At 37.0% G+C, this 13,230-nt stretch overlaps 1 protein-coding gene across 2 annotated transcripts in view; it reads left to right on the forward strand.

Moving 5' to 3' along the window:
• The window catches only part of LOC127617874 (S1 RNA-binding domain-containing protein 1-like), a 76,028-nt gene that overhangs the window by 10,661 nt on the left and 52,137 nt on the right, over window positions 1–13,230 (forward strand). For both annotated transcript variants that reach the window (XM_052090009.1, XM_052090008.1), the window contains exons 10-14: window positions 3,657–3,760; window positions 5,238–5,345; window positions 5,496–5,653; window positions 10,284–10,374; window positions 10,470–10,577. In XM_052090009.1, the coding sequence (XP_051945969.1) occupies window positions 3,657–3,760; window positions 5,238–5,345; window positions 5,496–5,653; window positions 10,284–10,374; window positions 10,470–10,577 (569 nt within the window). The remainder of the gene's footprint in view (window positions 1–3,656; window positions 3,761–5,237; window positions 5,346–5,495; window positions 5,654–10,283; window positions 10,375–10,469; window positions 10,578–13,230) is intronic.

Consider the following 13,230-nt stretch of genomic DNA (forward strand, 5'->3'; position numbering starts at 1 on the left):
GGATAGGGGAATGAGGGAGAGAGACAAAGACAGAACGAGAGGCAGAATGAGTGAGTGAATGAGTGGTGGAGAAATCTCCTATGAAGCATACAGTTTACCCGTTGTTAATCTGCTGACGTGGATTGTCAGTGAGTGTTAATTTGAGTTTGCCGTGACCTGTGAGCTGTCACACTCCGGCTAAAATGAACCTTTTCTTGGCTTTACTGAGGAAGAGTGTAGAATGTATTTTGACAGGAGGCATGTGTATACACACGTACTTGGTTGTTTAATTTAACACATCAGTTGTGAGAGTGTATTAAGGACAGATGTGCGTGCGTGCATATGTGTATGTGTGGGGTTCACGTGTTTGTATCATAAGGGTGAACACGTTGGTACATGGATGATTTATGTGCAAATTGTGCAGAACGTGTATTTTTTGAATATGTTTTATTAAGTTGTGGCTGCTAAAGTAAGTCATACATGGAAAGACTGGAAAAAAATCATGCAGAATCAAGATTACTTTAAATCAATGAGGTTTACATTTTATTGTGTGTTGAACATGTGTTTTGAAGTATAGCATATCAGTTTTGTCTCTGACTCTGAAATTACCTTTTTAATTATTATTATTTTATTATTTTAAATTGTGGTCGAAAATAATCGTAGACATGTTTTAGGCATGGAGACCTTGTGCCTACTGGCAATTAATACTGACATTAATGATAGTTCAGCTGTTTGTTCAGCAATAATTTAATAATCTGATTAGAGCAAACCATATTTGGTATAATTGATAAATTCGAGGCTAGAGAGAAATGGAGAAATTTTATGAATTGTAAATATATGTTTAAATATTCAGATAATCAAGAAATTGAGAAATTTTATGAATTGTAAATATATGTTTAAATATTCAGATAATCAAAATGCCGTACAGTCTTGTGGCAGAAGAGTTAATCATTAATAAGACAATACAAAAATGGCTTTAGAATACAATGTATTGTTTACTACCATATTATTGATCATAAGTCACTCATTGGCACACAGTTCACAACAATCCATTTCACAAGTCAATTGGAAATCAGTTCGAGATTTATTATGAGGGCTTGTTTAAGGACCCGTCAATTTCAACAAGCGTCAAACTTTTAGCTTCTTGGGTGCGTTGCGTCATAAACATACATTTTGTAAGTCACTGTGTCAAGTTAAATATAGTTTAATACTTAGAAAACATCTTGAGATCCCTTAGTTCGAATTTGCGCTCCATCAAATATTTTGAACGCAAGAAAGTAACAAATGTCTGTTTTGTGCTGTCTGGTTGTTTCTTCACTGTATAAACGGCACGTTGCCACAAAGCTGAAATTTCAATTACTGCCCTCTGGAGTAAACGGGTGGTAGTACAAGCTTGCATTTCTCAGGAACCTTCCTTATTTCAATCCGGGGGCATTGCGATTAATTACGTTCATTTTTTTAACGCGTTATATTTAATCAAATTAAACGCTGTGAATTAACATGTTAAATCAACAGCACTAATATATATTTGCTTAATTGAACATTATTATTTATTATAATTCATTTAAAAATTATTATTTCGCCATAATAGGAAAGCCATAGTAATGGTTGAGATTAGTTTGTACTTCAACAGTGCATCAGCATTTTTCAATCATCCTTCGATTCTGTGCCCACTATTCTCACAAGAATTTTTAAATATATATATTATTTTAACTGATAAGACGAGCAGCCTTCTGAAATATAGGTTAGCTTACTTTTGTAAATGTATATATAAAGAGAGCTTTAAGAGCCTAATTGTAGCATACAGGTGGTGTGAGGATTCTTAGTCCTGCTCTGTCTGAACTGAGGCTCGGTTTATATGACGTGTCATGTAATTGTGTGAAAAAATATATATTCTTTAATGAGATGTATAATAGATTTTTTTTTAATAATAGTTATGTTTTTCCCTTTGTTATATCATATTGATAACAATACTTGCTTAGTTATTTTTTTTATTAAAAAGGCAGCAAACATTGCTGTTTTATTTTTACATATTTGGCAAATATGAATTTCGTTCCAAATGCGTACAAATACTTATGTGCATGCAAATACGAAATGTGAATTTTTTTTCCACCAGATCACACACTTAAAAAAAACTCTTGAAAAATCTCTACCTTTCAATTTGTCTGCAATTAGTAGAATGAATGAAATGTGGTTTGACTTTCTGTTCTTTGTTAGTTTAAGCTTATGATAGATCTGCTACAATATTTTCAGTGCTAAACTATCAAACGTTTTTATAAAACTTAGTGCAAAATGCTTGGTTAGGCATATGATTATATTTATTTGGTATGGAGAATGATCAGTGGTGTATTGTAAGCCCCATGTTGTGTATGTTTGTTTTTCTGTACATGCAAAGATAGGAAGTGAAAAGTTCATCCATTCTCTCTGTTTTTGTAGAGACATCCTCTATCGCTCTGTTCCATGACAATGGCGTTGCCTTTATTTGGTGAAAAAATATTGAATTGGAATAGCTCAGTCTTTAGAATAATATTCATTTCTGTCGCTTACATTCCTCATATTTTTCCAATTATGATTTCATTGTTATTGAGGAACATGATATGTTGAATATTTAGACTGAAGTTTTCACCCCTCCATGTCATGTCCTGCACTGGCATGGAAAAGTGTTGAGGCTGAATATGTCTGAAATATGACTCTTAACCTGGATCTGTGAAAAATTGCCTTTTCAAATGTTAACATTTCTGAATAGGAATTTTTTGGTGATCACTAAGGTTTTTGGTAACAAAAGGTAAATCTAATCAAATTTAATACTGGCTGAGTGAGGACATGACTCACAGGAGGGAGTTTATCTTAGATAAATGTGTGGCCTATTTTTAGCAGCTGTTTTATTTAAAAAGCCATTCTCATACTGTATATATTTTAAAGAAATTTTAGTTTTCTCTCAATGTAGTATTATTGCATTGCAGTGAAGTTTCTTGGCAGACTTGGATACAAATTCTTGCCTTCATAATTTTTCTTATATCATGATTGAAAACGATTGGTTTAATGTATGCATTATGGTGAATATGACTGTATAAAATCTGTATGGCTGTAATAAGAAGTTGGAAATTAGACATGATAAAAAAAAAAAAAGTTTGATATTTGTTTGACATCTCATGCAAAACTTCAAATGCGATGAACATCGCATGATAAAACCCAAGTAAACATCTCCCCTAGGGGGTGAAATGCCAAAAGATGGAAATATAATTTTCATCATATTTCTGGCTGCATTAATTCACATCTTGATCAGGCCATTAGCTGTTGAGCGGTGTAGAGGGGGTGGCTGCCTTCGCAGTGGTAGGGGTGAGTGTGTTTGTTTAGAGGGTTGGTGGCATTTGTCAGCTTGGTTCTTCCGCTTCAGGTCCAGATTGATGGGTCATCTTTTCCTTCTTGTTTATTTTCAAAAGGTTTTCTTCAGAAAAGGTCAGATACTTAAAACTATTTGCTTCACACATGTCACTTTCCCTTAGAGGGCCAATATGGGACAAATGAGAGAGGCACAGAGTTTTTCAGTGAGACACAAGTGTGTCTCAGTGCACACTGACTTGTTTTAGGAGAGAACGGGAGGTGGCGGTACCGACGGTGCACTATCGGGTCTTGCCTTGTGTCTGCTGTCTCTACAGGTTACTCTCTCTTTTCAGACGTTAGCCATTAACCGTGGGGAGAATCTGAAGATTCTGACAGTGAAGGTCAACATCCCCGACTGGGTGAAGAATGACTTCTGTAGGTGGTGCGTCAACGTCAGGTCAGCACGCCACCCCCCAAACACACCCACAACACTAACATATGCACCCCTCCTCATCTTCTGCCGCTCCCCCAGTGCTGTTGCCTGTCTGATGGGCAGGGGTTTGGCAGCTGACTTTTACACTGCAAGGTGTGAAAGATGTTAGTGACAGGTTTTAATAGTGTTGTAGCTCCTTTCAATGATTCCACAGAGCTCATTTCAAAATAAATTAAGATTGTTAATGAAGAACAGAATCTCATTAAAATGTAAAAGTTTCTAAACAATGTTAATGCTTGCTGCTACGTTGTTACAATTCATATTAAATGTTAAAAATACCCTCACTGAGCACTTTATTTGGAACACTATGGTCCTAATAAAGTCTGACGTGGTCTTCTGCTGTTGAAACCCATCTGCCTAAAGGTTTGACATGTTGTGGATTCTGAGATGCTATTCTGCTCTCTATAATTGTGCATAGCGGTTATCTGAGTTACCGTAGACTTTCTGTCAGCTCAAACCTGTCTGGCCATTCTTCGTTGACCTCTCTCTTCAACAAGGCATTTCCATCTGCATAACTGCCTCTCACTGGATGTTTTTTGTTTTTGGCACCATTCTCTTTACACTCAAGAGATGTTGTGCGTGAAAATCCCAGGAGATCAGCAGTTACAGAAATACTCAAACCAGCCCATCTGGCAGCAAAAATCATGCCACAGTTGAAATCACTGAGATCATCTTTTTCCCCTTTTCTGATGGTTGATGTGAACATTAACTGACGCTCCTAACACTTGTCTGCATTATTTTATGCGTTGCACTGCTGCCACACGATTGGCTGATTAGATAATCGCATAAATAAGTAGATGTACAGGTGTACCTAATAAAGTGCTTAGTGAGTCTATGTGCCATAAAGGTTTTGTAATTTTAGTGTTTCTCCTGCTTTAAAAGATACAATTAAATGTTCTAAATATAAATTTAAAGTTTTATAAATATATAACTTGTTTTTTATTATATTACTGTATTTTTAACCATACCCCAACATTTTTCTCTTTTAAAGGTTGAGAAATGTGAAACTGATTTACTTAAATTTTGTCCATATTTAACGTATTTAAAATATATATTTATGTATTTTACAGTCCAAAGATTGTATTTCCAAGATAAGTATAATGTCAGTGCAATCAGTAAGGTATTAAAGTATTTGTTTGCTTAAATGCAAGGTACATTTGACATGTAACACTATGTGCAAAAAACATTTTTTCGTAAAAAATTATGTTTCAGTTTTGCTTTGAAATCCAACCCCCCCACCTGATAATGTTTTCCAAACATAAGAATTGTATAACTAATTACCTAAACATTGAAACCTAGAAGTGATTACTTTTAGTTATTACACAATTCCAATATTCCAATCACAATTCTAATGTCAGATTATGATTAATTAGAGACTTTTTTTGGGTGATGGATGAGTATGCAAACTGAAATACTCACATGTTTGCCATGTGTTTTGCAGGTGGAGGCCACAAGGATTTGCACGGCCAGAACTGATGACGATTTTGAAGAATGCTACTGAGGAATCCTATAAGAGATTCATTCTACCCTTTCTCAGCCGAGGCTATAGGTTTGTTCTCACCGGATAGGAAAGCTTCATTTTTTCCCTCTTATCCTCTTTCTCGAACATTCTGCTAAATACTCATATACATTTGCACACACATACATGTTTTATTTAAGATTTGCTTCTGCTTTTCTCCTGTTTTTCTTCCTGTCTTAGGACTAAGTTAACTGCTAGTGCAGAAAAAGAGTCTGTAGCCATGTTTGTTCGTAATCTTCGTCAGCGGCTTCTGATGTGTCCTGTGCGTGGGAGGGTCATCATGGGAGTGGACCCAGGATTTCACCACGGCTGCAAACTGGCCATCCTTTCCCCAACCAGTAAGAGTGGCAGACTTAGAAAACTATGTATGCTGTATGATTTGTGTACTATGAAAGCTGGCATGCAGCTATTTCACTCGGTTTTAAATGATTGCAGTGCAAAAAGTGATTTTCAAGATAAGTTTTTTTGTCCTGTTTTTCTGTAAAATTATCTAAACATTCTTAAAATGTGATTTCTTTACTTGTCAAGAAAAGTGGCAAAAGATATTATGTCTTGCTTAAAGACAAATCTGACAAAATTAAGTGAACTTTAGACTTAAACCAGAAAAAAGTTTTGGCCAATGGGGTAAAAAAAATTATCCTTTTCCCCTTCAATTAAGTTTATTTTTCTTACCCCATTGGTCAACACTTTTTTCTGGTTTTAAGGATTTATCTTACTAGATTCGGTTAAATTTCTCTCAAAACAAGACTTAAAATCTTAAGGAAGTTTGCTTGTCAAGTAAATAAATCATGTTTTAAGAATGTTTAGATAATTCTACTGGAAATCTTTTGCAGTGTGGATAAAAAAATAAAGGTGCGGGAGATTCTTATTATTTTTATGATTTAGGCTACTATACTTTGGGAATATTCTTTTTTACTTTTAACAAATTTGTGTGTGTGTGTGTGTGTGTGTCTGTATACATACACTGATCAGCCACAACTTTAAAACCACTGACAGGTGAAGTGAATAACATTTATTATCTCATTATAATGGCACCTATCTAGGGGTGGGATATATTCAGCAAGTGAACAGTCAGTTTTTGAAATTCTTGTGTTGGAGCAAGCATAAGTGCCAAATTGTGGTGGCTAAATGATTGAGTCAGAGCATCTCCAAAACGTGTGGGGTTTTACCAGTATGCAGTGGTTAGTACCTACCAAAATGGTCCAAGGAAGGAAAACCGAGAACCGGTGACAGGGTCATGGGCGCCCAAGTCTCACTGATGCACGTGGGGAGCGAAGGCTAGCCCATCTGGTCCAAACCCATAGAAGAGCTACTGTAGCATAAATTGCTGAAAAACTTGATGCTGGCCATGATAGAAAGGTGTCAGAACAGACACCGTGCATCGCGTATGGGGCTGCGCAGCCGCAGACAGGTCAGAGTGCCCATGCTGACCCCTGACCACCGCCGAAAGCACCTACAATAGGCACGTGAGTGTCAGAACTGCATCATTGAGCAATGGTAGAAGGTGGCCTGGTATGAATTCCATTTTCTTTTAGATCATGTGGACGGCCGGGTGCGTGTGCATCGTTTACCTGGGGAAGAGATGGCAGCAGGATGCACTATGGGAAGAAGTCTGGCCGGCGGAAGCAGTGTAATGCTCTGGGCAATATTCTGCTGGGAAACCTTGGGTACTTTGACACGTACCACCTACCTAAAGATTGTTGCAGACCATGTACACCCCTTCATGGCAATGGTATTCCCTGATGGCAGTGAACTCAGCAGGATAATGCACCCTGCCACACTGCAAAAATTGTTCAGGAATGGTTTGAGGAACATGACAAAGAGTTCAAGGTGTTGACTTGGCCTCCAAATTCCACAGATCTCAAACCGGTTGAGCATCTGTGGGATGTGCTAGACCAAGAAGTTTGATCCATGGAGACCCCACCACCTTGCAACTTACATGATTTAAAGGATCTGCTGCTACCGTCTTGGTGCCAGATACCACAGGACAACTTCAGAGAGTCTATGCCTTGACGGGTCAGAGCTGTGTTGGTTGCACAAGGGGGACCAGGCAGGTGGTTTTAATGTTGTGGCTGATTGGTGTGTGTGTGTGTGTGTGTGTGTGTGTGTGTGTGTGTGTCTGTGTCTGTGTGTGTGTGTGTGTGTGTGTGTATATATATTATATACTGTATATATTAGGGCTGTCGATTTAACGCATTAATAACGTGCGATTACTTTGACAAAAATGAACGCGTTAAAAAAATGAACGCACTTTAATCGCAATGCTTAACTGAGAAATTCAAGCTTGTAGTACCACCTGTTTACTACAGAGGGCAGTAATTTAAATTTCAGCTGTGTGAGCAACGCACAGTTTGTACAGTGAAGAAAAAATGTATTGCGTTCAAAACACTTGATGGAGCGCAAATGCGATCTTTAAGGGATCTTAATATGTGTTTAAAGATTGAGTATTAAACTATATTTAACTTGACACAGTGACCTAAACATTTTATTTTTATGACGCAACACACCCCAGACGCGACACAAGCATGTCTGACGCAGGTCGTACGGTCTTTACCTCATACATATTTAATTACCAACGAGGTTAAGGAGGTGTCCTTTAAACTGTTACACCGTTTTTACCCAGTCAATCTTTATTTAAGAAACATGCTCCCTGAAATAGATCCACTTTGCTCCTTCTGTAATGCTGTAGATGAAAAGTTTGTTTGTTTGTACGTACCTCTACTTTAACTAGTTTTTCTTTGCTTTATAAAGACGTTTTATTTGGTTTTCACAGATTTGATAACTTAACCTAAACAAACCCTCACAATAAATCGCCAACTGATTGACAAATTCACTTGTGTAATGGATTGTTGTGAACTGTGTGCCAATGATTGACTTATGATCAATAATATGGTAGTAAACAATACATTGTATTCTAAAGCCACTTTTATATTGTCTTATCAATGATGAACTCTTCTGCTACAAGAATGTAATGCATTTTAATTAACTGAATATTTTGTTTATTTTATATATATATATATATATATATATATATATATATATATATATATTTATAATCATATTGACCAAGCTTTAACTTCCTGGCTGATGTCTTTAGATTTTGCTTCAATATATCCACATAATATTCCTTCCTCATGATGCTAACTATTTTGTGAAGTGCTCCAGTTCTTCATGCATCGAAGCACACCCCACAACATGATGCTGCAACCCCCATGCTTCACGGTTGGGATGGGGTTCTTCAGTTTGCAAGCCTTACCAAACATAACGTTGGTCATTATGGCCAAACAGTTCAGTTTTTTTTTTTATTAGACCAGAGGACATTTCTTCAAAAAAGTAAGATCTTTGTCCCCATTTGCTCTTGCAAACTGTATTCTGGCTTTTTATGGCGGTTTTGGAGCAGTGGCTTCTTCCTTGCTGAGCAGCCTTCAGGTTATTTCGATATAGGATTCATTTTACTGTGGATATAGATACTTGTCTACCTGTTTCCTCCAGCATCTTCACAAGATCCTTTGCTGTTGTTCTGGAATTTATTTGAACTTTTCGCACCAAACGACGTTCATTTTGAGGAGACAGAATGCGTCTCCTTCCTGAGTGGTATGATGGCTGCGTGGTCCCATGGTGTTTATACTTGCGTACTGTTGTTTGTACAGATGTACATGGTACCTTCAGGCATTTGGAAATTGCTTCCAAGGATGAACCAGACTTGTGGAGGTCCACAATTTTTTCTCTTGAGTTCTTTGCTGATTTCTTTAGATTTTCCCATGATGTCAAGCAAAGAGGCACTGAGTTTGAAGATAGGCCTTAAAATACATTCACAGGTACACTTCCAATTCAGTACACCTCCTATCAGAAGCTAATTGAGATGTCATTTTCCAAGCAGCTTAAAGGCACAGTTAACTTGGTGTATGTAAAATTCTGACCCACTGGATTTGTGTAAACAATTGGTGGAAAAATGACTCATGTCGTGCACAAAGTAGATGTCCTAAACAACTTGTCAAAACTATAGTTTGCTAATATAAAATCTTTGGAGTGGTTATAAAAAATAGTTTAAATTACTTCAACCTAAGTTTATGTAAACTTCTGACTTCAACTGTGTGTATATATACATACACACACACACACACACACACACATATATATATATATATATATATATATATATGAAGATATCTCCATTGTGCCCTCTCTGTGGGTGGAGCTGAACACTGTGCCCTGTGTGTGCCCCATGTCCAGGCGACTGATTGGCCTGGCGGGTGTGTGTCAGGTGGCATTGCCGTGTTTTGGCCTCTGCCCTGCAGCAGCATCACACACACACAGACCCAGCTTGACTGTGACAGGTCTGTGGGTGTGGAGTCACATGACCTGCTGGGCTCTTGAGGTGTCCTTTGCGATTAGACTGCCTCTCTCAGGCTGACAGAAAATGGCAGCAGCATTGTCTGAAAGGAGTGAGGAACAAGGTGGAGAAGATGAGGGCAGAAAAATTATTGGAGAGGAAACAAAAGGCTGTCCCCAGTACAATTATTCAAGGATTATTTTACCCCAAAATAAAATCTGTCTCATTTACTCAAGACATTCTGACCCATGATTATCTTTCTTCTGTGGAACACAAAGGTACAAAGAATGTACAGATTTTATTTTTATGTAATTACACTTTACGTACATTTGTGTTCTGTTCTTCACACAAAGCTGTTGTATGGCTTTTGTATATATAAATATAATCATAAGTCACATGGACAGATTTTATGATACAGTTATAGTTCATATGCTGCTTTCTAGTTCCCATTCTTTATTTTTGCATGTAAAACAGCGACCAGTAAATTTTGGTACAACTTGAGGGTGAATAAATGATGAGAATTTTTATTTTTAGTTCCCCTTTAAGATTTTCAACGAGTGTGACTGAATAAGAAAAAAAATTCAGTCCATTTCCACATACATTTTTCTAAACATATCTATTTCTTCTTTCCTCAGGTCAGATACTACACACAGATGTGGTGTACCTGCATAGCTCTGCAAAATATAAAGAGGCCGACAGACTGCGTCACCTTCTGCTTAAACATGGGTATTACAGTCAGAATGACATTGGGTTGCATGAGTATCTTTTAGAATGCCAAGGCTAAAAGATCTATGAATAACTTGATCCTTTTTTACCACCAGTTGTCAGACCATTGTCATAGGAAATGGCAAAGCATGTAGAGAGACCGAAGCCTTCTTTACAGACCTAATTAAACAGTGCTTCTTCCACCCACTGGATGTGTCCTACTGGTAAGTTTTTTTTTTTTTTTCTCACTTATTTTAAAATATACCAATAAACAGTTGTACTTTTGATGTTGTATGTCAGAGAGTGTCTGCATAGAGTAGCTCTTGTGTGGATGATTAAAGGTGATCTCAGGCTTTTAAAGCACAGCAGAGATAAAACCTGCATTTGTTTGAGGTCACATCAGGCTTCTTTAAAGTCTTAGTGCAATTACAGCTTTGAAACTTGAAAAGTGTTTAATCAATAAACTCTACTTAGAGTGAAAATAGCAACTGTCAAACTACGTACACAAAAAAAAAAAAGGGGAAAGGAAATTGTGCCTGTCTGGAATGTGTTACTCTTGTGGGTTTTAAATGGTATCTGGACCTTGTTTGACTGTCTCTAATTAAAAACAAATATTTCTCACCATCCTTCAAACCAAACCAGTCCGATGTGTTCTCGTCCAACCCAAATAAAGGCTTGATCTGGGATTGTCTCTCTCTCCATCTAGCTAGACTTGTGTTTGTTGACTTTTGGCTCTGACTGGAGAACTGCCCAGAACCGCTCAGAAGTGGCCGTTTAAGGCGTACATTGATGGCGGTTTTCATTACAGCTCAGATGAGTTGCCAGTCTGCCTCAGTAGTTTTCAGCAAAGCATGATGCGTCAAAATTGACATTTTAGACGCTCCACAAATGGATCCATTTCAACCTCCATTTTAAATTGAAAGTGGAATATTTGAGATCTCTACATAGGCAGTGCAACAACTGCAGTCTGGCACTGGCAGATTTGAACTTTGTATGTATATAAATGTATGCCAATTATGTATATAAGCATATATAAGAAATAAATGATACTGATCAAATTGCACAATTAAATATTACCTAAATTGATCAAATGCATGTAGTAGCTTAACTTTGGAGAAATGCTCAAACCTGACATGCGGTCTCCTAAAACAAACATGGACCAGTTGCATTAATATAAAAGCATTTCACATTACAGACTCAGAGTGTGATGTGGTATTGTTCCAATTCTTATTGTGCAATGTTGATGGCCATTTAGTTTTGGTGATTGAGATTATATCAAGTCTGATTCTCACTAGTTTACTCCATGTATCACATGTATCAATTTCTGCAGGACAACTTTTAGTGGTTTATTTGCAAAATCTCTGTTGTTCCCAGTTTCCTTAGGGCCTGGATTTCTTGAAGTTTCTTTGAGGAACTTGAAAAGAGATATTTCACCCAAAAAATGAAAATTGAAAAAAAAAAAAAATGAAAATTCTGTCAAAATATCTCCGCTCAGTAGGTCCTTGAAATGCAAGTGGATGGTGATCCGACTTTTGAAGCTTCAAAAAGAACAGATCGTCAGCATAAATGTCCTTCATATGACTCCAGCAGTTAAATGAATGTCTTAAGTGATACAATAGCTTTTGGTGCAATAAAGATTACTTGGTACTTTTTAACTATAAATCATCACTTCCGGTAAGCTTCATGACAGGGTGGAGTCCAACCGTTATTATTTTTTTTCATGTTATTAAAAGTTTTTGCACCAAAAAATATAAAAATCTTTTTTTCATGGCCATTCTCTCTTGTTACATATTTTTTGTTGCCATGATACAGACGTAATCTCACAATCTCCACTCGGTTGAGACATCCAGTATTAGCACACAAGTGCACAATTGTGAGTACTGATACAAATACAAACCAAAACCAACAAATCTTCTGTACAGCATTCTTCCTACTCATTTTTAAATAGTGCTGCTCTTCTGTGTGCGTCGCACGTAGCTCAATTCTTACATCACACGCACATACAGCTGCTGACTGGAAGCAATCTTTTTCACACCAAAAGTGATCATGTCATTTTAAAAGATATTAAGTCAGATCACCATCCACTTGCATTTTAAGGACCTACTGAGCTGAGACTTTTTTTCTATTTTTCTTCAAATGTGTTCTGATGAAGAAAGAAAGTCATACACACCTGGGATATCATGAGGGTGATTAAATGATTAGAGAATTTTCATGTTTGGGTGAACTATCCCTTTAAGTATGAAGATTAGTCTTTTGCTGACTTCCAAGTAACAAGTATTTTGGTCTCAATATTTCATCTCAGACTGACCTTATCCTAGCCATCCAAAAGATGAGCAGAAAAGGGTTTTAAAACCATCTCTCATCATTGACTTCCTCGTGCCATCCCAGATGTGTATGACTTTCTACTGCAGAACACAAAGAATTTTTGGTTTTGGATGAGAACAGATTCTCTACAACTTGCCATTGCCGTCTCTAGGCACGATCATGATTTCAAGCTTGATTACACAGAGCACTAGATGGTGCAAGAAAGTGTAATCAAGCATGAAATCATGATCACCAAGGAGACAAATGGTCTATTTTGGTCTGTTCTCACCCAAATCTGATCAGATCGCTTCTGAAGATATGCATTTTACCACTGGAGACTTTATTTTATAATTAATTTTATACTGCCTTTATGTGCTTTTTGGAGCTTCAAAATGTTGGTCACCTTTCACTTGCATTGTGAAGACTAACAGATATTCTTCTAATAATCTTTGGTTGTGTTCTGCAGAAGAAAGAAAGTCATAGACATCTGGAATTGCATGAGTGAGTAAATGATAAGATCATTTTATATTTTTGGGGGAAATATCCCTTTAACCAGTAACTGTTTTGGGTATC

Source organism: Xyrauchen texanus, chromosome 24, assembly GCF_025860055.1.
Source record: "Xyrauchen texanus isolate HMW12.3.18 chromosome 24, RBS_HiC_50CHRs, whole genome shotgun sequence".
NCBI classification, from domain to species: domain Eukaryota; kingdom Metazoa; phylum Chordata; class Actinopteri; order Cypriniformes; family Catostomidae; genus Xyrauchen; species Xyrauchen texanus.